This window comes from Ovis canadensis, chromosome 3 (assembly GCF_042477335.2).
Source record: "Ovis canadensis isolate MfBH-ARS-UI-01 breed Bighorn chromosome 3, ARS-UI_OviCan_v2, whole genome shotgun sequence".
Classification (NCBI taxonomy): Eukaryota; Metazoa; Chordata; class Mammalia; order Artiodactyla; family Bovidae; genus Ovis; species Ovis canadensis.
The window spans coordinates 102,111,687-102,139,080 of record NC_091247.1 but is presented as its reverse complement, the minus strand read 5'-3'; the positions used below and the strand labels follow the sequence as shown (position 1 = coordinate 102,139,080).

General features: G+C 48.0%; 2 protein-coding genes across 14 annotated transcripts in view; one reads left to right on the top strand and one right to left on the bottom strand.

Annotated features, from left to right (window-relative positions):
- Positions 1-12,122, top strand: part of EIF5B (eukaryotic translation initiation factor 5B) — a 74,861-nt gene extending 62,739 nt beyond the window's left edge. For both annotated transcript variants that reach the window (XM_069583845.1, XM_069583844.1), the window contains exons 15-24: positions 1,184-1,315; positions 1,732-1,914; positions 2,065-2,226; positions 2,715-2,846; positions 4,279-4,410; positions 4,514-4,590; positions 4,703-4,867; positions 8,911-9,049; positions 10,210-10,371; positions 10,705-12,122. In XM_069583845.1, coding sequence (XP_069439946.1) covers positions 1,184-1,315; positions 1,732-1,914; positions 2,065-2,226; positions 2,715-2,846; positions 4,279-4,410; positions 4,514-4,590; positions 4,703-4,867; positions 8,911-9,049; positions 10,210-10,371; positions 10,705-10,812 — 1,392 coding nt within the window. In that variant the 3' untranslated portion in view covers positions 10,813-12,122. The remainder of the gene's footprint in view (positions 1-1,183; positions 1,316-1,731; positions 1,915-2,064; positions 2,227-2,714; positions 2,847-4,278; positions 4,411-4,513; positions 4,591-4,702; positions 4,868-8,910; positions 9,050-10,209; positions 10,372-10,704) is intronic.
- A 218-nt stretch (positions 12,123-12,340) lies between these two features.
- The window catches only part of REV1 (REV1 DNA directed polymerase), a 79,783-nt gene continuing 64,729 nt past the window's right edge, over positions 12,341-27,394 (bottom strand). For 6 of the 12 annotated variants that reach the window (XM_069583834.1, XM_069583837.1, XM_069583836.1 and 3 more), the window contains 11 exons: positions 23,161-23,381; positions 22,724-22,896; positions 18,129-18,231; positions 16,953-17,118; positions 16,598-16,800; positions 15,311-15,544; positions 14,653-14,773; positions 13,651-13,871; positions 13,389-13,545; positions 13,057-13,159; positions 12,341-12,743 (listed from right to left, as the gene is read on the bottom strand). In XM_069583834.1, the coding sequence (XP_069439935.1) occupies positions 12,632-12,743; positions 13,057-13,159; positions 13,389-13,545; positions 13,651-13,871; positions 14,653-14,773; positions 15,311-15,544; positions 16,598-16,800; positions 16,953-17,118; positions 18,129-18,231; positions 22,724-22,896; positions 23,161-23,381 (1,814 nt within the window). In that variant the 3' untranslated portion in view covers positions 12,341-12,631. Of the gene's footprint in view, positions 12,744-13,056; positions 13,160-13,303; positions 13,546-13,650; positions 13,872-14,652; positions 14,774-15,310; positions 15,545-16,597; positions 16,801-16,952; positions 17,119-18,128; positions 18,232-22,723; positions 22,897-23,160; positions 23,382-27,394 lie in introns of those variants that run through there. The other 6 variants (XR_011255783.1, XR_011255785.1, XR_011255784.1 and 3 more) reach the window with 3 other exon arrangements.

Sequence of the window (27,394 nt, the reverse complement as noted above, 5' to 3'; positions counted from 1 at the left end):
TTAAAAAGACTTTTTCTTTAAGAATTTTGTCAGTGAGATTATGTAATAGTTTTCTTTATATTTATCCTGCTTCAGTTTGATTTCCTTAGAAAGTTCTTGGTTATTATTTGTGCAGTTATTTTTCTGCTCTCTTTTCTTATTCTTCTTTAAGTATTTGATAGGATTCTAGAGCTTTTCTAGACCCTGAGTTACTTCTATTAATATTGTTTTATAGAAGTTACTGAAGTTTTCTTTTTCCCCATGGTTTTTTCCTACATGCCTCAGTTGGGGTAGTTTGTATTTGCTTTATCTTATTTGCTGATCTTCGGCATTGTGTCATCTGCTTCAGTTCAATCAGTGATTTTTTCTTTTTTAGTTCAGATTTTATACATGTATATATACACTCTTTAGCTCTATGAGTTACATGCTTTTCCTTTAAAGTCATTTATATAAATTTATATATATAACAACTGTATATTTCCAACAACTGTTTTAAGGCCCTTGGATGCTAACTGGGGGGCTTCCCTAGTGGCTCAGAGGTGATGCTAATCATATTTCATCGTTGTCATTTCTGGGTCTGTTTCTACTGATTTTCCTTCTTGATAGCATTAAGTTTGGTCTGCTACTTTGTATTATCACCCGAGACTGAGCCAACATATTATGATTTTTTTGTTTTTACTATTAAATAATCTTCCTCTTTATACCCATTTATCACTCTTGAAAAGTGAGAGAAAATAGATTATTTAATTAAACAGATTCAACCCTAATTTGAGCAATAAAACAGTTAATGATGGGGTGTTCTCTGAGATAGGAAATAATTATTTTCTTCTGTATTTTTCATATGTCATTTTCCTGGTGATGGTACTTGGCTGTAATTAATCCTTTTTTCTGTCAGCTATTTAACCATTTTGGAATTCCAGCATATGTTAATGTTCCTAGGATATTTTGGAATAAATGGCAGCTTCTCATGAACTGGTTGGAAGCCAGTGGGCAGTGTGGGACTTCAGTTTCTAATTAAAAGGGGATGCAGCTAAGCATATGATCGGGACTTTGGGTTCTATGAAATGTCTGAGTAGTACACACTCTTCCACATGTGTGTGATACACATTTGGATTTCCTGGAGCTTTTACATTAACTTTAGTTATTAACTTGCTGAGCTTTGCGAGTGCTTTAGAGATGTTTCTTACATAAAAAACGTTTCTAGATTGATAGGTTGTATGATTGGAAAAAGAGCCCTGACTCTGACGTGGCTGCTACTCTGAAGAAGCAGAAGAAGAACACCAGAGATGAATTCGAGGAGCGGGCCAAGGCGATCATCGTGGAGTTTGCACAGCAGGTCAGAAAGCTTCCCTTCTTTACAAGAGGCCGCATCATGGGAGACTCTTTCTTTTGCCTTGTCCTTATTATCAGGCCAGCACTTTGACTGGTTCTGGTTCTGCTTCCCTATGAGTGGCATTCAGCATTTTCCATTCTTTTCTCCAGTCTCCTTTTAAATTCTTTACTTCAAAGACCTGTCTTTGCAGTCTGAATTTTTAACACTTAAACAAATGTTAAACACCAAGCTGACTTGGAAGGGAACTGCTTTTCTGTACTGTGATCACTACCTCCAGGGTGCATGTGGTCTCGCTGCTAGTGAGGCGTTTTCCGAATGAAGAGCCGTTGTTCATCCAGCCTCCAGCTAGTGGTTTCTGTTCTGGAGGCCTTCCTCCCCAGCTTGGCCTGTACCAGTCACTTTGCTTTTTATGTCTCTAGGGGCTGAATGCAGCTTTGTTTTATGAGAATAAGGATCCCCGCACTTTTGTGTCCTTGGTACCTACCTCTGCACACACGGGCGATGGCATGGGAAGTCTGATCTGCCTTCTTGTCGAGTTGACTCAGACCATGTTGAGTAAGAGGCTTGCCCAGTGTGAGGAGCTGAGAGCCCAGGTGATGGAGGTAATGCCAGCTATTCAGTTTAATCCACCCTGCACCCCCCCCCCCCCCCCCGCCCCAGGGTTTTCAGGTGGGGCCATGGATTGCTCTCAATTCAGTCAGTGTGGTTCATTGTAACCTGTGTTTCACCCCCTTTGCAACAATGTGTCTTAGGTTAAGGCTCTCCCAGGAATGGGCACGACTATTGATGTAATACTGATCAACGGGCGTCTGAAGGAAGGAGACACGATTATTGTTCCAGGAGTAGAAGGCCCTATCGTCACGCAGATCCGAGGCCTCCTGTTACCTCCCCCTATGAAGGAGTTAAGGGTGAAGGTGAGTGAGCACCGGCACGCGGAACTTGCACCCTGTTGAGAAGTTCTGCTGGGGTTGTTCCTCCCTTTAAGAGCCACCTGCTTTAATACACACACGCACCCCTCACTGGTTTAATTCCAGGTGTCTTCATACAGAAAGGACCTTCTATTAGAGATTTGAGAAATTTCTTACCAGCAGAGTTCCTCATAAAACTCAAAAGCACACTGTTCTGGCTCCACACAGCTGTCTAGTTACTGGCAGTGACCGTGTGTGTATTGTGGCATCTTCTGCTGTGACTCGTTTGTTCGCTCATTCTATGGTTTCTTGGGAATCAAAGTTACTTAGCTTTAATGTTGAATTTATCAGTCTTTGATTTGTATTTATTGCTTTTTGCATGTACTTTAGAGAACTCTTCCTGTCCCAAAGTCATGACAGCATCATCTATCATCCTTGTCCCCTGCTAGCCACCTTTCTCGTAAATGTAGTAACAACTGTTTCGATCTCTGTAGAACCAGTATGAGAAGCATAAGGAGGTAGAAGCAGCTCAGGGGGTAAAGATTCTTGGAAAGGACCTGGAAAAAACATTGGCTGGTTTACCCCTCCTTGTGGCTTATAAAGAAGATGAAATCCCAGTTCTTAAAGTAAGTTCCTTTATTTCTTCCTCCAGTGATGTTTTGTGTTGTGTCTTGTGTGAGGAGGGTACTGCTGGGAGTGAAGAATAAAACAGGCACCTTTGTCTTCGTGGAGACTTATCTGGGGCCCTGAACAAACGGTTGATGGTTTAGAATTCTGTTTGTATAACCACAAATTGGCATAAATGATCATTTATATATGTTAAAGTTAGAACATTTTATTTAAAAAATGAACCAGGGACTTTCCTGGTGGTCCAGTGGTGAAGACTTTGCTGCAGGTTCAATCCCTGGTTGGGGGACTAAGGTCCCACATGCCTCATGGCCAAAAAACCAAACATAAACCAGAAACAGTGTTGTAATAAATTCAGTACAGATTTAAAAAATGGTCCACATCCAAAAAAGAAACAAGAACCAGAAGCTAGAAGTTCTCCATTCGTGATTTGTTTCTTTAAGATACCCAGTTATATAGACTGGCTTCCGTGGTGGCTCAAATGGTAAAGAATCTACGTGCAATGCAGGAGACTTGGGTTCAGTCCCTGGGTTGGGAAGATCCCCTAGAGAAGGGAATGACAACCGACTCCACTATTCTGGCCTAGAGAATTCCATTGACAGAGGAGGCTGGCAGGCTGCGGTCCATGGGGTAGCAAAGATTGGACACGACTGAGCCGCTTTAACTCAGTCATACAGACAGAACGAACGAATCTCGTACTGGGTCCTAGAGGTCATCGTAAAGCCCGTCTGCCTGTCTTCAGGAGCAGGTGCCACACACGAGCCCAGCGGAGCTTCACAAAAGCAAACGCTGAGACATGATTGTTTATTCTCTTGCGAAGAGAAAACACTGCTGTTGCCAGCACGGGGCTCCCGTGTGCTGGGGCCACTGCTCTGGAGGCAGCACCCAGTCACTGCTCAGGGAGTCGGCCAGCGAGGGCAGGCTGCCCCTCTAGCCAGTCTTCAGGGGGCCGTGGACTTGTGTGTCTGTCATGGCAATGACAGGGTGGTTTTACTGACCTCTGATCAAAATCTCTCCACCTTGTAAGGAACAGTGATAGAAGTAAAGGACTGTTGAGATGAAGTGGTTTGACCATCAAACCTGCTGGGCTTAGGACTCCTGCACCACATTACATCGGGACTTTTATCTCCCAGAAGATTATTTATTATATCATTCCTTTCATCCATCTGCTTTATATCTACTCTGCCAGGTGGCGCAGAGGCCTCACATGTTCCAGCATTAGTCAGCCTAACTCAAGTGAGGTGGGCACCGCTCAGGTCTGCACCCACGTCTCTTCTTCCCTTCCTGCACAAGTTCACCACACCTTGCCCACACTCAGCCTTGGGTTCCTATTTTCAGATGAACACGTAATCAAAAAGGGAAACAGTTTAATTCTAGGCTGCTGAGATAGTGGTGTATTTATAACCTTGTCAAATGTCATTTCTTCTCAAGGATGAGCTGATCCACGAGTTAAAGCAGACACTGAATGCTATCAAATTAGAAGAGAAAGGCGTCTATGTCCAGGCCTCAACCCTGGGATCTCTGGAAGCTCTCCTTGAATTTCTGAAGACGTCAGAAGTGCCCGTAAGTCATGGGGCCGACTCCCCAGGACTCAGTGGGGGGTGCTGTCTGGGGGGCTGTCCCGTCACCTGGCACAGGAATCTGACCCAGGAAACCCCTTTTACAGTATGCAGGGATCAACATTGGGCCTGTCCACAAAAAAGATGTCATGAAGGCTTCGGTGATGCTGGAGCATGACCCTCAGTAAGTCATTTCTCCTCTGCGCTGAAGGCTTGCATACTGCCTCTTTGAGAAGGACTGTTAAGACATGGTCTATATTTTATCCAGTAATCCTTGATGTGTTTTAACCTTTCAGGTATGCAGTGATTTTGGCCTTCGATGTGAGAATTGAACGGGATGCCCAAGAAATGGCTGATAGTTTAGGAGTTAGAATTTTTAGTGCAGAAATTATTTATCATTTATTTGACGCCTTTACGAAATACAGACAAGACTACAAGAAACAGAAACAAGAAGAATTTAAGTAAGTTGGTAATTTTACCTACTTTGGATCCGTGCTAACAGAGCTGGTGATGTGCAGACAGGTGTGTGTGCAACAAAAGCGTGGCACTTGACGTCCCACAGTGACGTGTTGCCACAGATCAGGCCCACCTGAGACGCAGTGTGCGAACCCACACTCTCTGTAACGTTTCTGTTTAGCATTTTATTTTCCAGTTGGCAGACCTAGGTTGCACTAATGGGTTGGGGATGCATCGTGCTGGGAGTCCTCATCTGGGGTCACATGGACCAGCTTGAGTTTGGGAATTAGAAAGTGAAGGGCCCTGTGTAAGGAGCCCCACCTCTTCTAGCAACACTCCAAGGGCGACCCTGGCAGGTCCCTTCTCTTGGAGCTCAGGGATGGGACGAGCAGAGAACACGGGAGAAGCTGGGAGACCCCAGGTAAAGCAGGGAAAGACCTCAGGGAGGTGAGCTGAGCTTGACAGTGTGGCTGGGGAGGCAGCTGATCTGAAAATGGAGGGCGTGGCCCACATGCCTGGGGTGAGGGTGGGAGGTGAGAAAAGCCCTGGTCAGGATGGTAGGTGTTGCAAGAGGGCATCAGAGAGCAGACATACTGAAGCCATACTCACAGAAAACTAGTCAATCTAATCACACTAGGACCACAGCCTTGTCTAACTCCGTGAAACTAAGCCATGCCCGTGGGGCAACCCAAGACGGGCGGGTCATGGTGGAGAGGTCTGACAGAATGTGGTCCACTGGAGGAGGGAATGGCAAACCACTTCAGTATTCTTGCCTTGAGAACCCCATGAACAGTATGAAAAGGCAAAATGATAGGATACTGAAAGAGGGACTCCCCAGGTCAGTAGGTGCCCAGTATGCTACTGGAGATCAGTGGAGAAATAACTCCAGAAAGAATGAAGGGATGGAGCCAAAGCAAAAACAATACCCATCTGTGCATGTGACTGGTGATAGAAGCAAGGTCTGATGCTATAAAGAGTAGTATTGCATAGGAACCTGGAATGTCAGCTCCATGAATCAAGGCAAATTGGAAGTGGTCAAACAAGAGATGGCAAGAGTGAACGTCGACATTCTAGGAATCAGCGAACTAAAATGGACTGGAATGGGTGAATTTAACTCAGATGACCATTATATCTACTACTGCGGGCAGGAATCCCTCAGAAGAAATGGAGTAGCCATGCATGGTCAACAAAAGAGTCCGAAATGCAGTACTTGGATGCAATCTCAAAAACGACAGAATGATCTCTGTTCGTCTCCAAGGCAAACCATTCAACATCACGGTAATCCAAGTCTGGACCCCAACCAGTAACGCTGAAGAAGCTGAAGTTGAACGGTTCTATGAAGACCTACAAGACCTTCTAGAACTAACACCTAAAAAAGATGTCCTTTTCATTACAGGGGATTGGAATGCAAAAGTAGGAAGTCAACAAACACCTGAAGTAACAGGCAAATTTGGCCTTGGAATGCAGAATGAAGCAGGGCAAAGACTAATAGAGTTTCGCCAAGAAAATGCACTGGTCATAACAAACACCCTCTTCAACAAGACAAGAGAAGACTCTACACATGGAGATCACCAGATGGTCAACACCAAAATCAGATCGATTATATTCTTTGCAGCCAAAGATGGAGAAGCTCTATACAGTCAGCAAAAACAAGACCAGGAGCTGACTGTGGCTCAGATCATGAACTCCTTATTACCAAATTCAGACTTAAATTGAAGAAAGTAGGGAAAACCACTAGACCATTCAGGTATGACCTAAATCAAATCCCTTATGATTATATATTGGAAGTGAGAAATAGATTTAAGGGCCTAGATCTGATAGATAGAGTGCCTGATGAACTGTGGAATGAGGTTTGTGACATTGTACAGGAGACAGGGATCAAGACCATCCCCATGGAACAGAAATGCAAAAAAGCAAAATGGCTGTCTGGGGAGGCCTTACAAATAGCTGTGAAAAGAAGATAGGCGAAAAGCAAAGGAGAAAAGGAAAGATATAAGCATCTGAATGCAGAGTTCCAAAGAATAGCAAGGAGAGATAAGAAAGCCTTCTTCAGCAATCAGTGCAAAGAAATAGAGGACAAGAAGAGAATGGGAAAGACTAGAGATCTCTTCAAGAAAATTAGAGACACCAAGGGAACATTTCATGCAAAGATGGGCTCGATAAAGGACAGAAATGGTATGGACCTGACAGAAGCAGAAGATATTAAGAAGAGGCGGCAAGAATACACAGAACTGTACAAAAAAGATCTTCATGACCCAGATAATCACGATGGTGTGATCACTCACCAAGAGCCAGACATCCTGGAATGTGAAGTCAAGTGGGCCTTAGAAAGCATCACTATGAACAAAGCTAGTGGAGGTGATGGAATTCCAGTGGAGCTATTTCAAATCCTGAAAGATGATGCTGTGAAAGTGCTGTACTCAATATGCCAGCAAATTTGGAAAACTCAGCAGTGGCCACAGGACTGGAAAAGGTCAGTTTTCATTCCAATCCCAAAGAAAGGCAATGCCAAAGAATGCTCAAACTACTGCACCATTGCACTCATCTCACATGCTAGTAAAGTAATGGTCAAAATTCTCCAAGCCAGGCTTCAACAATATGTGAACCGTGAACTTCCAGATGTTCAAGCTGGTTTCAGAAAAGGCAGAGGAACCAGAGATCAAATTGCCAACATCCGCTGGATCATCGAAAAAGCAAGAGAGTTCCAGTAAAACATCTATTTCTGCTTTATTGACTATGCCAAAGCCTTTGACTGTGTGGATCACAATAAACTGTGGAAAATTGTGAAAGAGATGGGAATACCAGACCACCTGACCTGCCTCTTGAGAAATCTGTATGCAGGTCAGGAAGCCCCAGTTAGAACTGGACATGGAACAACAGACTGGTTCCAGATAGGAAAAAGAATGCGTCACGGCTGTATATTGTCACCCTGCTTATTTAACTTATATGCAGAGCATATCATGAGAAACGCTGGGCTGGAAGAACCACAAGCTGGAATCAAGATTGCCGGGAGAAATATCAATCACCTCAGATATGCAGATGACACCACCCTTATGGCAGAAAGTGAAGAGGAACTAAAAAGCCTCTTGATGAAAGTGAAAGAGAGTGAAAAAGTTGGCTTAAAGCTCAACATTCAGAAAACGAAGATCATGGCATCTGGTCCCATCACTTCATGGGAAATAGATGGGGAAACAGTGTCAGAATTTATTTTCGGGGGCTCCAAAATCACTGCAGATGGTGATTGCAGCCATGAAATTAAAAGATGCTTACTCCTTGGAAGAAAAGTTATGAGCAACCTAGATAGCATATTCAAAAGCAGAGACGTTACTTTGCTGACTAAGGTCCGTCTAGTCAAGGCTATGGTTTTTCCAGTGGTCATGTATGGATGTGAGAGTTGGACTATAAAGAAAGCTGAGCGCTGAAGAATTGATGCTTTTGAACTGTGGTGTTGGAGAAGACTCTTGAGAGTCCCTTGGACTGCAAGGAGATCCAAGCAGTTCATTCTAAAGGAGATCAGCCCTGGGATTTCTTTGGAAGGAATGATGCTAAAGCTGAAACTCCAGTACTTTGGCCACCTCATGCGAAGAGTTGCCTCAATGGAAAAGACTCTGATGCTGGGAGGGATTGGGGGCAGGAGGAGAAGGGGACGACAGAGGATGAGATGGCTGGATGGCATCACTGACTCGATGGACGTGAATCTGAGTGAACTCCGGGAGTTGGTGATGGACAGGGAGGCCTGGCGTGCTGCAATTCATGGGGTTGCAAAGAGTCGGACACGACTGAGTGACTGAGCTGAGGATGGGTGCTGAGGTGGAGGTACCGGTGACCTGGGGAGAATGCGGGAGGCACCTGGTAGGCCGTGGGCAGGGCTTTAGGGGTTGGTGGTAAGAGCCCTTCACCAGCCCCCCAGGTCCAGACAGGATGTGGGTGGGGCTCTGGCCAGCAGGACCTGCGGGAGGGCCAGCCTCAGTCACAGGTGCTTGCTTTCTCATGCATCTTAAGGGATTCTGTAAGCTGAAAAATCCTTGGTTGTATTTTTTCCTTGCAGGCACATAGCAGTATTCCCCTGCAAGATGAAGATCCTCCCTCAGTTCATCTTCAATTCTCGGGACCCGATAGTGATGGGCGTGACTGTGGAAGCAGGGCAGGTGAAGCAGGGGACCCCCGTGTGCGTGCCCAGCAAAAACGTGAGTTCTGGGTGTGCTTAGGGATGTCTGCTCTTAGAGCAGTGCTGGCAGCTCAGGAGTGAGCAGAACACCCAGCAGAGCTTGTCCTTCCCTCTGCTTGATTCCTTGGCGGCAGCTGCTTATCTGTGGATTCTCAGCGCCTGGTGTCAGTGCCTGAAGTCATGAAAGCTGCAGAATTATTGGCATTGACACCTCTGAGTCTGGGAGAAAATTCAGACTAGAATAGTGGGCACTCATTCGTCTTTCCTCTGGATTAGCATCATGGCCAGGGAAAAGTAACATTGAGTAAAGTCCTGTGAGTCAGAGTTCTCACACGTCACCGATAGTGCCCCACATCTTCAGTCATGGTGTTTGCTCATCCGGCCCAGGGCTCCGTCCAGGTGTGTGGAGCCTGGTTATTAGCACTTTGGTCTCGATAGGGAACAGCCCGCCATCCTTTCTGAAGAGTCCAGACCGGCAGTTTCACAGAGGGCTCCTCAGCCTGGCTTTGTCTGGTGGTTTCCATGTGTCTCCACTGGGGACAGTTTGCCCCGTTTAACCCACTCGCTGTCCCCCCTGGGCACTGGTTATACCTTTTCCCCGACCCTGGACTTCCCCTCAGGCATCTTGTACACAAGGGTTCGTCTCTCTCGGTACCCAGTTATCCGGGGTTTGGTCCGCGGGAGCCCATTCAGGCCGGGTCCTCGTGTCCTTGCTGCGTGGCACTTGGGGCTCTCAGGTGCCCCAGGAGGCCTGGCTCCCGTGTGGGTGGGGGCCCTGCCGTCCTCTGCGCACCGTGACTCCGCTGCCCCTAGGGCTCATCGCTCCTCCACCAGCTCCGTGGGCTGAGCTGGACACTTCCTAGCAGCAGGCGTCCCTGGTGTGGCTTTAGCCAAACTAGATTCCATTTTCACTCGTCTTCCCCTGGATAGGGATCCAGGCAGCAGAGTGGTGCTGTGGCCCCTCACTGTGGCCGAGGGCGGGTAGCTCACAGCGCCCACCCCGGGTGGGCTCCCTGCCTCTCCACTCGCCCCCTTGTTCTCCAGGCCGCTCACCTCAGGCTCGTTTCTGAGCCAGGGCTTCTGGGCCTGCTGTCCCTCCTCCCCCGGCAGCTGTCACGCAGAGGGCAGGGTAGAAACAACTCAGAGTGCCTCCGCTCACACTGCAGTTTCTGTTTACAGTTTGTTGACATTGGAATAGTAACGAGTATTGAAGTAAACCATAAACAAGTGGATGTTGCAAAAAAAGGACAAGAAGTCTGTGTCAAAATAGAACCCATCCCGGGTGAATCTCCCAAAATGTACGGACGCCATTTTGAAGCTACAGACATTCTTGTCAGTAAGGTAAGTCACTCACTCAGCAGTTGAGAGAGGGGGCTGTCAGCTCTTCTGATGACTTTACTCGGGAGCGGAGGGCTGATGTTTAGAACCCGAACGGACTGGATTCTTCATTAAGGCTTGGCCTGGCTTCCACCTCCTCAGAGCACCCACTAAAACACCTAGGTTGGGCCCCCTCCCCTGACTCACCGAGCAGAGCGGGCCCTAGGCCTCTGCTTCCTAACACAGACAGGTGGGCGCTGCCTTGCTAAGTTCCGCCTGAGCTGTCTTGGTGGTGACAGCACCTGGCACTCGTTTGTTACGTGGTTTTGTTTACTGTCTGTGCCTCCGGCCTTGCAGATCAGCCGGCAGTCCATCGATGCTCTCAAAGACTGGTTCAGAGACGAGATGCAGAAGAGTGACTGGCAGCTTATTGTGGAGCTGAAGAAAGTATTTGAAATCATCTAATTTTTCCACCCGGGGCAGGAATTGGAGTCAATGCAATATTATGTGGTAATATCACCAAGAAAAACAAGGAATGGACCTGTCTGAACACTGATTGACCTTAAGTATAGAAGGAAAAAACTAGGTGTATAAAATGTTTTCCATGAGAAACCAAGAAACTACACTGGTTTGACAGTGGTCGATACACGTCCCCACAGCTCCGACGTGCCTGTTCACTCGCCCACGCCCTCCCCTACTGGCTGCTGTTTTAAAGTTTGCCCTTCCTTCCCCAAATTTGGATTTTTATTACAGATCTAAAGCTCTTTCAATTTTATACTGATTAAATCAGTACTGCAGTATTTGATTAACCAAACTTCTGCAGATTTTGTGATTCTTGGGACTTTTTTGAGGTAAGAAACACGTCTTTATTTATGCATATCCTTCCAGTGAATCTTCTCCCAACGTTCTTCTGCGATATGCCCGTAGGAATTTTTTAAAATAGAAAATTCGGCTTTCTTGATCTTTATCTGCTTTGTGTGGAGCCATGGTGTCGAGCATCGCCGGCTGCCCTTTACCGCTTGTGTGGTCGTGAGCGCCCACAGTTCTCAGCCCCGTCACCGTCCTCCATTCCAATAAAGAACCCAGATGTGCCCACAGGCGCCGCTGGGCTTCCCTTCCTGTCGGCAGAGCTGCTCTCCGAGTCTCCGCCCAGCACAGCGCCTTCTCTCGAGGACAGGAAGGGTCTGATCGCCCTGGGTCCCAGCACACGTTGACATCAGGGGTTTATACATCGGTCTGGGTCTGCTTGTCCTAGCAGGTTCTATCATGCACACGTTTTCTGACGAGACAATCAGTAGGGTGTTGATTAACTGTCTGGACTTACATAACAGCTTCTTCATATTAGTAATTTGGTGGTAGCTTGTTCCCTAAAGTTTTCCTGAAGAATATGGGAAGTGGGTCCCTGAGAGAAGCAGTCTGTTAGCATCAGACTAGTACCTGCCTACCTTCTATAGCACAGTGTTGAGTGAAGTCAGTGGGGGTGTTGGATAGCAGGTGTCCCCAAGTATTCACTGGCATAGAGTTATAAACTATATTTTTAAAGTCTTAGAGCATATAGCATAGACAAATACTTTTATATACATTTGAAAATCTGTAGCATTCTTCATTATTACTAAAGTTTCTCAAGGGCCAGTAGAGGCAAAGACAAAACCTCTAAACCACCTGGGGGACATACTCTTCCCAGGAGAAAACTTAGTCTTCACTGTGTGTGTGTTCTGATTCAAAATATGTAAACTCCTCCACTTGGAAGAAGTAAAGAAGACTTTGTTAACATGGCCCTGTGTCGGTGCTTTGGGTTAGGAGTGAGTGCGTGCACGCTTTCTTTACCCTTGCTTGGTTGGCACAAGTAGAACACCAGTCAGGGCTCTCAGGAAAGTCAGAGCTTAGCACGGAGCCTGTAACCGTCCGGCTTGGAGGGTTTTCAGCCTCTTTAAGTAGAATAGTTCAGGATTTGCTTCCTAAAGGATTCACAAAAAGGAGCCTGTACAAAATATACATACAGTTCTTTATTAAACAACTGTAAACACTTCACTGTAAAAATCCATAAAACTTTATAAACAAACATTTTGTAAATAGAATCTATGCTACAGTAAAAGAACACAATTATTTACATGCAATACTGACAAATTTGGCACTTACTGAAAAGAAATGTACAAAACACTTCTCTTAAAAAGAAATTTAAAATTATAAAACTCAGAGCATTACTATCATGCACTTTGCAAATACCTCACAAGCACTTATGGCACAGCTAGTGGAGAGCGCCAGGCTCCCTGGTGATTCACCTTCACGTGACTTTTAATGTGCTTCCGTACGTTTGCTGTAAAACCACCTGAACATTGTCGAGAATGAAGTCAAACGCCATATTCCAAACCGACTCCACCGATTGCTGCATCAGCCTGCAAGCGAGGAGAGGGGGTTAGCATGTAGTAAGGAAAGGTGAAGGGTCTGAACATCTTCAGTACACACACTCAGAAAGGCACTTTTATGGTTTGACTTTGAGAGGAGGAACAGTCTTGTTTTGATCCCTTTTGACTCCCCAGTCGATATTAGCTGGTATTCACAATGAAGGCCGTCGCTCTGGCATAGGTAACTGAGGAGCACAGGTAACCTAAGTGACGCGCAGAACGCCCCCAGCCACCCTCCCCTGCCCCACAAGCTGTGCTGACAGACACGCTTTTCCCTTTTGGTAAAAGGCACCGAATAGTTTACCTTTTCATGTATTTTATAACGAGGTCCAATTTTTCCAAATCCTTCTCCTCTATTAGATCAGTGCAGTATTTTACAACTTGCAGAATGTCTTCCTCCATCGGATCTAGAGTGGGGAGAGCGCGTGTGAGGGCCAGCTCATCCTTCTGAAGGGGGAAGGCTGCGCTCCGTGGGGACACCTCACCCCGGGGGGCTGTAGTGAGCGAGGCTGCAGAGCCAAGCCCACAGTGCAGGGGCTGCTTTCTCAGACCTCGGAAACGGGCTCCTCCCTCTAGCTGAGTTCATGCTCTACACCCAGGCTGTCGCGTCTCAGCACCGACACCAGCGCCCCCGACCTGAGATGGTGGTGATCCACTCTCTGAGCAGGGTCTTCACGTCACTGAACTCCACGGCTCCAGCCAGGTTGGGCACCGGGGGCCTGACACTTGTGGACACGTCAGGCTGCAACCCACAAAGGCCAGCAACACCTGAAGTGGAAGCAGAGAGTTCTCCCTGTTAAGGAAACAAATGATGACAAGTGCTGGATTTACAGAACATCCGGTACAGGAGGATCTGATGAAGGAAGGGGTCAAAGTTTAAAAAGTGTAGAAGAGTTACCAGAGGTTTCTCTGACGTGGGACCTTCGTGTTTTAGAAACCCATCAATGAGCTTCTGGGGGCTTGTGCAGGCCCCTGGCAGGGTCTTTGCCGGGCTGTTCACCAGTGTGGTTTTCAGAGGGCTCTGACTCTTTCTTTGGGGGCTGAGGGGACTTTTTTTCTTGTTTCGTTTCTTGTCTTTCACCGCTGCTGGTTTTAGCTGCAGTAACGGGTTCTTTGGCACTAGAGGAAGATGGACGTAAGATCCTCAACGTACACGCCGAGGGGGTGAGGGGGAGAGTGCACAGGCCCCCTTTTCTGCCGTGTGCACCCCTGCACGCGGGCACGTGCCCAGCCTGAGGGCGGCTGCTGGCCCCACAGCTCCTAGGGTTTGCTCAGCCTCACGGCCTCTGCATGTCTATCTGGGGGGCTCACAGGGGTCAATGGAAACTTCCAGCAGAGGAACCACTTTGGACAGTTCAGCAGCACTGTTGCCCTGTTGTCATTTTAACAGCTGCTGCTTCCTTTTTTAAGCTTTTTTTTATTTTAAAAAATTTTTTTAAGCTTCTTGTTAAAATGCCTTCCGACCAGAGACATGAATGTCTTTTGTTATCGAAACAGAACGTTACTGGCCAGAGGTATTTCAGTGTTCACTTATATAACAAACAAATCACTTATTGCAAATCTCTGGGTCAGTGATGTGTTAAATGTGGTGTTTGTGATGCATGCTGAGAAAACTTTCAGACTCTGTGCTTTGAAACTACATCCTTTGAAGGAGCAGGCTCAAAGGACAGCAGACTTGACAGATAATCAGATCTCTGGGTGGCGTCCTGTTCAGATGTAAGGAGTTCAGGCACGGATCCGCCTGGGACTCGGACAGCCTCCCCCTGCCACGAGCTAGTCTGTCTGAGGTGACGGGCACTAACAGGACTGAGCGCTTGACCCGGGCCGTCACACACGACAACCACCCAACCACACGCTCCTGACAGCTCCGCTGCTGGTCCCTGAGGCCCGCACAGCTTACCGGGGGCGCCGGCCGGCTGCTGGGGAGGGCTGTGTTCTCCCTGACGCTGTCTCTGATCGTAGGCTGCTCTCAGCTCCTTCTGAAGCTCCACAGGGAGAGCCGCAAACACCTCTGGGTCCACCTGGTGGACAGGAGCAAGTTCCAAGTCAAGCCTGGGCTGGCTCTATATACAGGCAGCTGGCTGATGTCTTTCACAGAGGTTTTCAGATCATACTTTTCTGATCTGTATGAGTTCTTAATAGATCCTCAGTATCAAAGCTCATTAAATTCTCACAAGGTTTTAGGCTGAGAATAAGGAATACAACTTTGAATATGAATCGATGAACAAAAACCACCAGGGCAAGAAGCACTAGTGGAAAATGGGGAGCAAAATGCAAGAAAACAGGTGTGTGTGTGTAATTCGCCCGAAACCTCAAACTCTTGTCCTGGTGCTGAGGGGGGCCCAGGGAACAGCAGACTATTCTTTCTTTGGGGAGAGCTGCAGGCACCCCCACACCACAGCCTCCCTCTTGGCCCTGGTGTCCTGACTGCTCTGCCAGCTTCTGTCCCGCAGGTGATGTGGAGACAGGCCACCCTCCTCCCACGAGGGCTGAGGTCAGCTTTGGGAGGGGCGGAGGAGAAGAGAAATGCTGGGAGCTGGGCGGCCGAGGATACTTACCTGGGAAAACGCCGGAAGAGCTATTAAATTAATGCCCGTGTCGCTGGTAGGGTCCTGAGGTGCCGGTATTTGTAGCAGCACAGTCCCCACGGGTTGGGGCAGGATCCCTGCGCTGCAGCCGTTGACAGGCTCTCTCCTCCGGTCGCCCGGTGGCTCCGCCTGCTGCACAGCACACGCCTGCTCCACCTGCTCCCGTAGGTCGGGCGGGAGAGCCTCCAGGACGGAGCGATCGAGCTGCGAGGACAGACAGATGTTTGGAGACCACATGTCTCCACCAGACACTGGGGGCAACAAAGCGAGTTAAAGGGGCCCGGCTAGCAAGGCCACCCCCAGACAGATCAGCTTCTGGAATGGCTGGGGTTTTGCCCACTGACGCCTGGCTGGTCCGATGTGGACTCGAGATGACCAGTGCAGGCCGCTGGCTGGTTCCCAGGGCCAGCTCTGCCCACCTCCTCACTGGACCTCCTGCTCAGGGGCAGTCCTAGACCTTGTCCTGGAAGCAGCCAGAGCCCAAGGCACATACCCATTTCTGGGATGGGTCCAGAGTCAAGAGGTTTACTTTTCAGACAGGGGACTGCCTGCCTCAGATCTATTTGTCTGAGAGCAGCAATCCCGAAAAAAGGGATTCTAGAAGCTTCACTCCAGCCTACACACCAGAACCCCCTGCCCACCGTGACATCAGGAACATGACTGCAGACACTGGGCAGGCCAGGCTGCCTTGCTGGGAGCCACCCCTCGGGGAACTCACCAGAAACCCTGCCCTCCTCTGGCCCAGTCACACCCACCCCTTTCCCTTGCCTTACAGCCCCCACTGCTCAGGGGCACAGAGAAAGTGGATTTTCCCAACAGAGCTTCCAAACAGCAAACACACCAATAGCATACCATGCTTACAGCCCACATCAGCTAAGTGAATAGCTCGTGTTAGGAAAAATCATTCATCCTACAGAGTGAGCTGCTTGCCAAGGCTGCAAGAAAAACCTCTGATGTAAGGGCTCTGGAGCAAAGCTGTGCTGTTGACCAGGTAAGTCACCACAACTACATCTGGTGGCTGCTGATGGCGACAGTTCAGGAACTGGCTTTCATCCATGCTGCACGACCTGCAAGAGCGGCAGGCCTCCACGGAAGCACTCTGGCCTCTCGGTCGCCTCTCACCAGAGTGAACACCTGGATCCTCCCTGACAGGTAGCCCTTTTTCCCGTTCTTGGCTGTTACTGGTGAAGAAAAATCGCATTCTTGCTGTAGCGCTACTTTCGGGCTGACCGCATGCCTACAACCGTCAACACACACCTGGGAAGGTGATGGGACCTCTATGCTCAGGTTGAGTCTTGGCTTTAAGCTGACAGGAGAATGCAGCCCGTTCCACTTGCTGGCACACTCGGCTTTGCTGGTAGTGACAGGCGCGACACCCGGCGTCAGGTGTGGAGACAGAGAGGGCACAGTGCCAGATCGAGGGGCAGGTGGCATTTCCAGATCCACCGCAGCCAGAAATACTGGAAATAGAGGAGATGTCATAAATAGTTCCTTCATGCAAAGAAGGCCTCGTTACTCATTCAGTGTAACTCAGAACGCCAGGCTGCTGCGAGCGTCCGGCAGAGCCCTCCCGACCACGGAGCCTGGAACTGGAGCCCACGGCAGCACTGACCTCCTGCGGGCTCCTCTTCCGGGGGCTGCCTCGCCCTCTGGGCCTGCAGGAGTTCCAGGACAGACGGGGCCCCGCCCGCACTGTGGCTGGGCTGGGCTGCTGGGCGGCTGAGGCACGCAGGTGGGTTTGGATTTGCTGGAACCAACTGATTCACATGAATCCCAACCTGCAACCAGAGTGAAACAGGTTTCTAGGAAGAAAGGTTCAGTGGAAAATATTCAAACAGCCTTTTATATCATTTATTCCAAAACTACTTCTGCAGTAGCTGGTGAGCAGTTAATTTACCTCAACCTTCAGTATCTAATTCTACCCAATTTCTTCAAAATCAGAAACTCCAGAAAAGTAGAATACTGTGCCCACTGACATTCTCATCAGTTAAGCTTTTATTTATTTTTGGCTGCAGCTTGTGGGATCTTAGCTTCCCAACCAAGGACTGAACCCCAGTCCACAGCACTGAAAGTGCTGAGTCCTCCCAACTGGACTATCAGGAAACATCAATTAAGTTTTAAGACTTCAGCAAAATGTAACTAGGGGCAGCCTACTTGCAGCCCTACCTCATCGCTAGTTTGGGGGTGGGGTGGGGAGTGGGTGTGCTGCAGGGAGGCACAGGGAAGCGGGCCCACCCCGGGAAGCACTCTGGATCACTCCAGTGCTCAGGTGCGTGTGTGTGTCGGGGAGAGTCTTCACCACTACGGACACTTCAATCCTTCCACAAAACCCACACCGTGCCACTAACTACCCTTTACTCATACATGTGTGCACATACAACCTACAAAGGTTAATCTTTAAGAAAATTGAGAGTTTTACATCTAGATGCCCTCTCACCATCTGTTCCAAAGGTATCTTGACGTGCCTGGGGTAAAGTCTCCCTGCTAGGTCATGAGACCTCAGAGCAAATTTCTGACAGAAAAAGGACCTCAGAGGTCAGAACATTTGCAGCCTCACAGTCCCCCCGGCCCTGCCCATTGCGGGGACCAGAGCAGGGATCCCTGACTGTTTAACAGAAAAATGCTTTAAAAATTCAAGACCATGAGCGGGTGAAACCCTGCACCGCACCATGAGCGCCCTCAGATGAACCCAAAGTGTCACAGTTCAGGGTTTTCCCTACTCACCCCTCGCATGTCAGCTATCCTGAGCTCCATCGCATGGAACATGTTCAGGGTTTTCCCTACTCACCCCTCGCATGTCAGCTATGCTGAGCTTCATCGCGTGAAACATGTTCAGCGTGGCCGTGCCAATGAGTTTCGCACTGTCTGTTGCCTGGTCAAGAGTCACAGTCCTGCAAGTGATAGAATCAACTTTTTTGAAGAACAAAAGCTACATTCCATATGTATTCCCTAGACCGTAAGCGGCACGGAACTGCTTATCAGGATTAAAGTTGGAAAGAGAGTTACCAAAAGCTTTAAGCTTAGGAAGGAGGGCCTTCCTCCAGTGCAGCTACTAATGTGAAGTCCACTACGTGGGCAACAAGGCAGAAAAGAAAATCAAGACCACTGGGACTTTCAGAGACCTGGCCAGCTAAAGAGACGCTGAAAAATGTCTCAGAAAATGTATTTTAATGTATATTTAATATCAGCATCTTGTGCTGCTTCTCAACCATGAGTGTAAGCACAATGACGTAGACTGCAACAGAGCTTTTAGGTTGCAAGACAATCTATGCTGAGTTACAGTTCCTGCTCGCAAGAGAAGGATGACTCCTGGATTCTCCTGACACTGTTTTCAACACGTGAACACACCCAACCTAACTGTCCTTTCCTCCCAGAGGGTCTTTTAAGTGGACACAGAATGTGTGGACAGCAAGAGTGGTGGCACCCTGTTTGAAACCCAGACTAGATTACACAGGTCTTACATCTGAAGACTCCTCAAGGAGGACCAGAGAATGTGCCAGCACTGATGGCGGTGGTTTAGTTGCTAAGTCGTGTGACTCTTGCAACCCCACAGCCCGCCAGGCTCCTCTGCCATGGGATTCTCCAGGCAAGAATACTGGGATGGGTTACCATTTCCTTCTCCCGAGGATCTTCCCAACACAGGGACTGAACCGAGGTCTCCTGAATTGCAGGCAGATTCTTTACCAACTGAGCTTTAGGTGCCCCAAACTACACTTACTCTTGATTTTTTCCATACCATGAATACATCATGTTCTTATTTTGGAAAAGTCCCTATTTCTTTAAGGAAGCCCATTTGCAAAAAATTTCCACTGATAACCTAATGGTTATCTTACGTGTGTTTCACACAGATCAACAGAGAATAACTTAAAAGCAAGATTTGTAGTGGACCGTGGTGGTTTAAACATGTTTATTTTCTTTCCAAAACAACACTAAAAAGGACTTGAAACTTTCCGAATGGTATAAACTCTTGAATACTGAAAGCAAATCAGTAAATGGTAAGTTAGCAAATGCCTGTTAAATGTGTAAAGCAAGGCACCAACTCTGAGATAAGCCAGTTTACAGTACAGAACCTCTGAAGGGCTCAGTGGTTAGAGGTGTCGGGTATGTGTGTGGGGGGTGCCTCCTTCCCTGACAGCTTCCCAGAGACGGGGATGGTGACACAGAAGCTACAGACTAGGGGGCAGAGCAAGGAGGAACAAGGCCCCTCTGCAGCACAGGACACCCTCCGCCCCCAGACCCCTCCTGAGTACCCAAAACACCAGCTGCATGGCCCATCTTCTCGCCCACCCAGGGCTGCACATCTCATAGGAAGGATGGCAGATACTGCCCCACCTGGTGAGTGACCGAAGACCACAGCCCCCCATCGGCTCCCCCTGGCCTGCATGTCCTACTAAGAGTCTGGAGGCGCCCACGTTTCAGCAGTTCACATACAGTCAAAGCTATCAGGTAAATGCTTGAAGAAAATCTCACGACAGCAACGGAAACTGGAATAAAAGCAGCTTAGAGCCCCAGACTGACACTGGGACTATGAAACCTTCAGGAAGCAAGAGAGAAACTCTCTCTGTGAAGAGACACTATAAATACTTAAGGGCCAAAGAGTAAATTTAGAAACTCAAAGTGCTAGTAGAAATGAACAATTTAGTTAAAAGAGATGAAAAACTTACAAAAATTCACTGACAAAATACCCAGCACAAAGACAAATTAAGACCGCTCCAGAACACTTGTGATACAGAGCTGATTTCCTCTGAAGAGGCGATCAGAACAACAGGAACCCTGAGAAGATGATGGCAACGAAGCCTTTCTTTATTTGAGGAAGGACAATTGCTAAGTTACGTTTATACTTTAGGTCAGCAAACCGGTGAGTATGAGCAGAGATGGGTTTACACCCGTGAATTCTTGCTCAAGCTCTGAGCAGATCAGGGACCCAGGGAAACAGATCCACACAGAAAAAGGCCATCTCACAACTCCCACTTTTCAGCAACTCTTAAAACGAACTCCGACTGAAGCAGCAGGCTGGGTGGGCCCGAGAGACAGGGCTCTAAGAAAAGATGTCAAAACCAGTTAACGGACCTGCAGACGCGCTGAAACACAGTCACACTGGAAGGGAGTTTGGGGGAAAACTGAGTGGTAAATTCACAAAACAGCAAAACCACACAATCAAAAGGCAAGGAAAGGTTAGCCTAGTGGACAGCATGGGGTATGCAGATACACGCACGTCCTAACGGGCACACTGGATGGATCGAACCAAAACCCACCAACTCTACTGGGGCAAACGAAACACGTGGACGAACAGCAACAGAGCAAGGTGGTAAGCCAGCTGCTACTGCAGACTGCTGACATTCTGGAAAACGATGGGAAACCACGGAAGAACAACGGTGCTCAGAACCAGGGAGAGGGGAGGGGCAAGGGGCTAGAAGCTGTTATTTGATCTTTTCAATTAATCACTTTAAAAAATACATATACAATTCAAAATAAAAACATATACAAAGGAACCCCAAGAAGGAAAACTTCGTTTTCCAAAAGGAAAACTGTTATGAGAAAAACTTCCCTAAGTGGAAATGAAGCCACAGATATCAATCTCCACGCGGCTCTCTGACTTACAAAACTTGTCATTACAATCGCAGTCTCCTAACGCGTCTGTGAGTCACGTGACTGCAAGGGGGCCTGAAGTCACAAAGTGACCACACGCTGAGTTTACGCAGGCACACCGGACTCCCAACTACAGCGCGTCTGGGAGCTTGCACCCTGTCGCCTCTTTCAGATGGCCTCTGTCTTACACAGCCTTTCACATAAACCTCATTCTTAGTCACCACTAATCACGGAAGAACAGGCCACAGGCCGGATGCGGGCCACAGGGAGTAGTTTACCACCCCCTAAGTTACAGGAAATACAGGATCAGTGTTATAATATTTCAGAAGCTCTTACCCAAAGCTTCCCTTAGGCAGTTATAATACCCCCAAAATGTTAGGCTGAATTGTAATGGCTTACAATTGATCAGCATCTTATATTTATAAAATAACACTACTTTCAGTTTAAAAAGTGTAATTATCATGCATTATCCTGTCTTACACAAAGGTAAGGGCCAAGTGAAGCCCCTGGCCTACGTGTCCTACTAAGAGTCCAGAGGCACCCACGTGTCAGCAGTTCACGTACACACAGTCAACAGCTACCAGGTAAATGCTCGAAGAAACGCATGTCTTACCCAAAGGTAAAGGGCATGGCGAAACGAGCACTTTACTGCCAGCGATGCAGGCAGCTTTTGAGCTGTCCTGTGTTCACTAAAGCAGTCTTGTCAGAGATAAACACCTGGAAACCCATGGAGGCAACGGTTTGGGCTCTGAGAGCCACTCCACAACAGCTGGGGGCCGGGGGGCGGCGGCAGCGCAGGGCCCAGCAGCGACTGTGGGGCTCGGGGTGAGGGCTTCAGGACACTGTTCTCTGCCTACATGTGTACGTTTTTCAAAATAGAACTTTTTAAGTTAAACAGGACAAAAATGAACAAATACCAGTAACAGCAAGCAGGTAAGTGCATACAAAAACGCTGAATATTATTGTTGAATTGGGGGGAGACAGAGTATAGCTAAAAATCTCAATTTTTAATGTTGTGCTGGTGACTAGATTTTTTGGAATATCTGGATTTTTCAAAAAGGCTTAAATGAAGGCAGATTTTCTTACTGAGATTAGACAGACTCAGCTCCTAGGTACTGCTGAATGCACCAAAACAGAGCTCTAAGAAACTGTAAGGCATTTAAAACTGAGTAGACGGCAAGAAGAAACTGCTACACCGTATTTTAATTTACCTGTCAGCCAACCGAAGCTTCACAATACAGCGTCCTGCATAGTACAAATGGCACACAGAACTAGGTATTTTCATATTGGCCTTACATATGAGGCCAGATCTTATATCAGTCTTACGTTAGTGGCCCTCACATTTAAAAAAAATAGGGTTTTAAAGTGCTTTCTACCAATTTCCAGAGATTACCATAATTAATCTTTTCACAAGAAGGAAATCACACCTCCCTAAATGAAGTCAAGTCCTCGCTGCAATCATTTTCTGAGTGACTGCACTGATGCTCCCCCACGGGACCTTCCCACCAAGCCCACAAGCACCTCCTTCCTGTCCCTGCACTGCAGGCACGGCCTGCAGACCCCAAGGACAGGACAGCCTGCCCCATCAGGACACGCCGACAGGCTGGGGCGACCTGGCTCAGCAGGGCCGCTCCACAGCTGGGGGCCGGGGCCTGGCTCTGCACGGCACCCAGGAGCGTCAGTGTCTGCAGCTCTTTGGGCACACTTTTCCTTGTTTTTTTCCCATTTTCCATTCATTACAATTACCTGTAATGAAATATCAATATCTAATGTCCTTTTTATTAATAAGCTTACCTGGTGGTGATATCACAGATGCCATGGCCTCCATATTTGGCCGTTTCTACAGGGGCCCCCGGCTTCCGCACCATGACTTTGAGAGTCAGGCGTTTACCCTTCATGCCCACAGCTTCAAGGCGCCGCTGAATTTCTTCTGAAAGATTCAGAAGAAAAGCTTCTGCTTCTTTTGGCTACAGAAAGACAAACAAAAAATCCCATGTTATTTTCCTTTGCGCCTAACGGAGCTTCTCAAGTATAGTAACTTCCGATATTTAACATGTGATGATTCACTGCACTGTCTGCTCTGTTTAAGAACATACATTCTGCCAGCTCTGGGACAGCAAGGGTTTTAAGGCTTCACTTCAAGTGTCAACAGTCTGTGGTCTAGCTGGGGAGACAGGACTATGTGCAAACGTAAGAAACACAGAAGCTAAAACCTGTGAGGAGATCAGTACCTGGGAAAACCTTATTCCATAGTTGATCTCAGCTGAAACAGACTTTCTTTCCTTCTCAGTGCGAACCGGTCTGTCGTCCAAGCCTCGGCAGAACCTGTAAAGCATCTGGCCGGTCTTGGGGCCAAATTCCTTCTGGAGTTTCGCCATGGTCAGGTACTGCAGGTCTCCGCACGTCCTGATCCCCAGAGACATCAGCTTGGACTCCATTGAACGCCCAACTCCTAGGAAAGGGACAGGTCCTTAATTCCGCACATAGACTGTTAAAAGCAACGCAGTGACGCGAAGTAACCGCTCATGCACAGACAGCTAGTTTAAGAAATCTCCCTTAAAGTTCTCAAGTGACACCACTGAAGCATCTCATACATTTAGAATTGTTTTAGTGCAAATCATACTAGGAAAGCTATTTCCAGACACTGCTTCTCAATTTGGACTCCACCTACAGGTGAGCCAGAACTTCTCAAATGGGTATTAGTCAGTTGGTTTTCCAAAAAATGTGACTTTTACTTATTACTGAGTAATAAAGTTTCTATCTTAGTCGCAAAACCAACTACGTTACACACTGGCTTAGGCCGGTCTACAGCATGACTACATTCTAGGAGGCCCAGGAACGTGAGGGGCTCTACCATGATTTCGGCGATGACCACACTTCTCAGTGGCTTCAGCCACGTCTTCTTTGAATGGGAACTAGAACCAGAAGTCATGACAGGCGCATGCCCACATGCTCTCATACCCAACAAGGTGGCACAAGTGATGTGGGATGATGCTTCCTGAGCCAAGTGGCAGTGAGCGGAGGACAGGCAGAAGTCTTCTACAAATGAGGCCTATCTCCCTAGAAAGGCAGTGAGTTCCTGCAGCCAGGCCGGCACCCAGCAGTCCCCTCGTCACCGTCTGCAAGGTGGGGCCTCATCCGAAGGGTGCTGAACTCTTACGGACATGGTCTCCACATGACGAGATCAGTGAGTCCCTCAGCGAGGCAGACTGAGGCTCTGGTCTCCTGCAGGGCCCGGCCCACCCTCCACTACTTCTGGCTCCAGCTCCCTGAGTGGCCTCGTGGGACAAGCAGTCCGTCCAGGTTCTGCCAGGGGAACCTTACAGCCGTTATGCGGACACATGGTGAGGAGGGAGGTGGACAACCGTATAAAAGGCATACAGCCACGGAAGGGGGAGGGGGGACACGTTTAACTCAAGAAAACCTGCCCCTGATGGAAGCCAGATGAGAGGCGCTAAGGGCGCTGCATCCCGTCTGTGCCACCTTAAAGTGCAAGTCAGAAGAGAGGCCAAGCGCGAACGGCAGGGGCTCAGTCACCACGAGAGGAGGGACACCGCGCACAGAAAAACGAGGGTTTACGTGAGACCCAGCTGAGTATCAGGGGAGGCTGCCGTCCCCTTCTGCAGGAGATCTTCCCGACCCAGGGATGGAACCCTCGTCTCCTGCACTCAGGAGGGCTCCTCACTGATGAGTCACCGGGGAGCGCTAAAGAGAGACCGGCCGGGCAGCAGCAGACGGCGCGCACGCGCGTGCTGAGGCGCTCCCGTCGTGCCGCCCTCAGCTCCTCTGTCCACGGGACTCTCCAGGCAAGGACACTGGAGCTGCCAGGCCCTCCTCCAGGGGATCTTCCCCACCCAGGGATCGAACCTGTGTCTCTCATGTCTCCTGCATCGGCAGGCGGGTTCTTTACCACTAGTGCCACCTGGGAAATTACTACTGTTTAACAAGATAAACGGCTGCTTCCTTGTAAGAATTCTCAGGAACTTTTACTGCCTAGTCCCCTGTACATATGTGAAACCCGTTTCCAAAGGAACAGCTCGTATTTTAGATGAGTTACCAGCTCAGGGCAGGGATAACAACTGAAAATCTGACATTTTACATACTAACAAGTTCTAAAACCGGTCCAATAATAAATTTAAGAACTTAAAGTCAGTAGTGTTATATGTAAAAATCTCATGGACAATTCTGGGTGGCCACAGCTGGCTACAAGCTGGTTCTGAAGGAGAGAGGAGCAGTGTGAGAAGGTGGTTTGCGGGAGAAAGTCCATCCTGGCTGCCCCGCTTCCCCCACATCTGAGCTGCCTCAGGAAATTCAAAGCTGTGCCGAAGGACTCAGCAGGACACATAACCACACACTTGCCCTTCAAAACATCAAGTCCTGAAGCAGACGAAGGTGAAAGGTAAACTCTCTATTTCTGTGTTTAAAAAAAACCCAAACCCAACAAATAAACCTTACAAAAATGATGCAGTCTGAAGATGGTGCTATGGATGGAAGTGCATCCAGAATCTCAAGATTCCTGTGCTGAAATCCTAATTCCCAGCACCTCAGAACACAACTAAGTGGAGAAAGGTCCTTCAGAAAGGTAACTACAGTAACAGCCCGTCATACACGCGGGCCCTACTCCAGCAACCCTGGTATGCCTATAAGAAGAGATCAGGACCCAGATGCACAAAGAGAGAACACCACGTTGAGAAGACAGCCACCTACAGGCCCACAGGAGAGACCTCAGAAGAAATCCGACCTGCTGACAATTCAGTTGTGAACTTCTAGTCTCCAAGAGGGAGGAGGCGATGGCGCCCCACTCCAGTACTCTTGCCTGGAAAATCCCATTGATGGAGGAGCCTGGTGGGCTGCAGTCCATGGGGTCGCTAAGAATCGGACACGACTGAGCGACTTCACTTTCACTTTTCACTTTCATGCACTGGAGAAGGAAATGGCAACCCGCTCCAGTGTTCTCACCTGGAGAATACCAGGGACGGGGGAGCTTGGTGGGCTGCCGTCTATGGGGTCACACAGAGTGGGACACGACTAAAGCGACTTAGCAGCAGCAGCAGTCTCCAAGATCTTGAGGGAATAAATATCTGTTGTTTAAGTCATGCAATCTGCGGTATTTTCTTATGGCTGTTTTAGCAAACTAACAGACATAACCAGTATCATGATCTTGAACTCAGATTTCTCATGCACTTTAAATATACTGGTTCCTTCTTATACAAAACTGCAATAAGATGTGTTACAAAACTGCTGCTCTGCGTTGTCTAATCAGGTAGTTGGCTAGTATGATTTTTATAACGTTACTCTGTGTTGTCTAATCAGGTAGTTGGCTAGTATGATTTTTGTAACGTTACTCTTCAAATTTAACCTCAAACTGACTGACAAAACGTTGTATTTCACGTTTCTGATACTAACACAGTCAGTCACTCAGTCGTGTCCAACTCTTTGTGACCCCATGGACTGCAGCACGCCAGGCCTCCCTGCCCACCACCAACTCTTGGAGCTTACTCAAACTCATGTCCATCGAGTCAGTAATGCCATCCAGCCATCTCATCCTCTATCATCCTCTTCTCTTCCCACTTTCAATCTTTCCCAGCATCAGGTTCTTTTCTAGTGAGTCAGTTCTTCCCTTCAGGTGGCCAAAGTATTAGAGTTTCAGCTTCAGCATCAGTCCTTCCAGTGAATATTCAGGACTGATTTCCTTTAGGATAGACCGGTTAGATCTCCTTGCAGTCCAAGGGACTCTCAAGAGTTTTCTCCAACAATTCTTTGGCACTCCGCTTTCTTTATAATGCAACTCTCACATCCATACATGACCACTGGAAAAACCATAGCCTTGACTACATGGACCGTTTAGGCAACGTAACGTCTATGTTTTTTAATACGCTGTCTAGGTTGATCATGGCTTTTCTTCCATGGAGCGACTGTTTTTTAATTTCATGGCTGCAGTCACCACCTGCAGTGATTCTGGAGTCCAAAAACACAAGGTCTCTCACTGTTTCCCTATTTATTTGCCATGAAGAGATTGGACTGGATGCCATGATATTAGTTTTCTGAATGTTGAGTTTTAAGCCAACTTTTTCACTCTCCTCTTTCACTTTCATCAAGAGGCTCTTTACTTCTTCACTTTCTGCCGTAAGGGTGGTGTCATCTGCATATCTGAGGTGATTGATATTTCTCCCAGCAATCCTGACTCCAGCCTGTGCTTCATTTAGCCTGGCGTTTCTCATGATGGACTCTGCATATAAGTTAAATAAGCAGAGTGACAATATGCAGCCTTGACGTACTCCTTTTCCGATTTGGAACCAGTCTGTTGTTCCATGTCCAGTTCTAACTGTTGCTTCTTGACCTGCATATAGGTTTCTCAAGAGGCAGGTCAGGTGGTCTGGTAGTCCCATCTCTTGAAAAATTTTCCATAGTTATGATCCACACAGTCAAAGGCTTTGGCATAGTCAATAAAGCAGAAGTAAACTT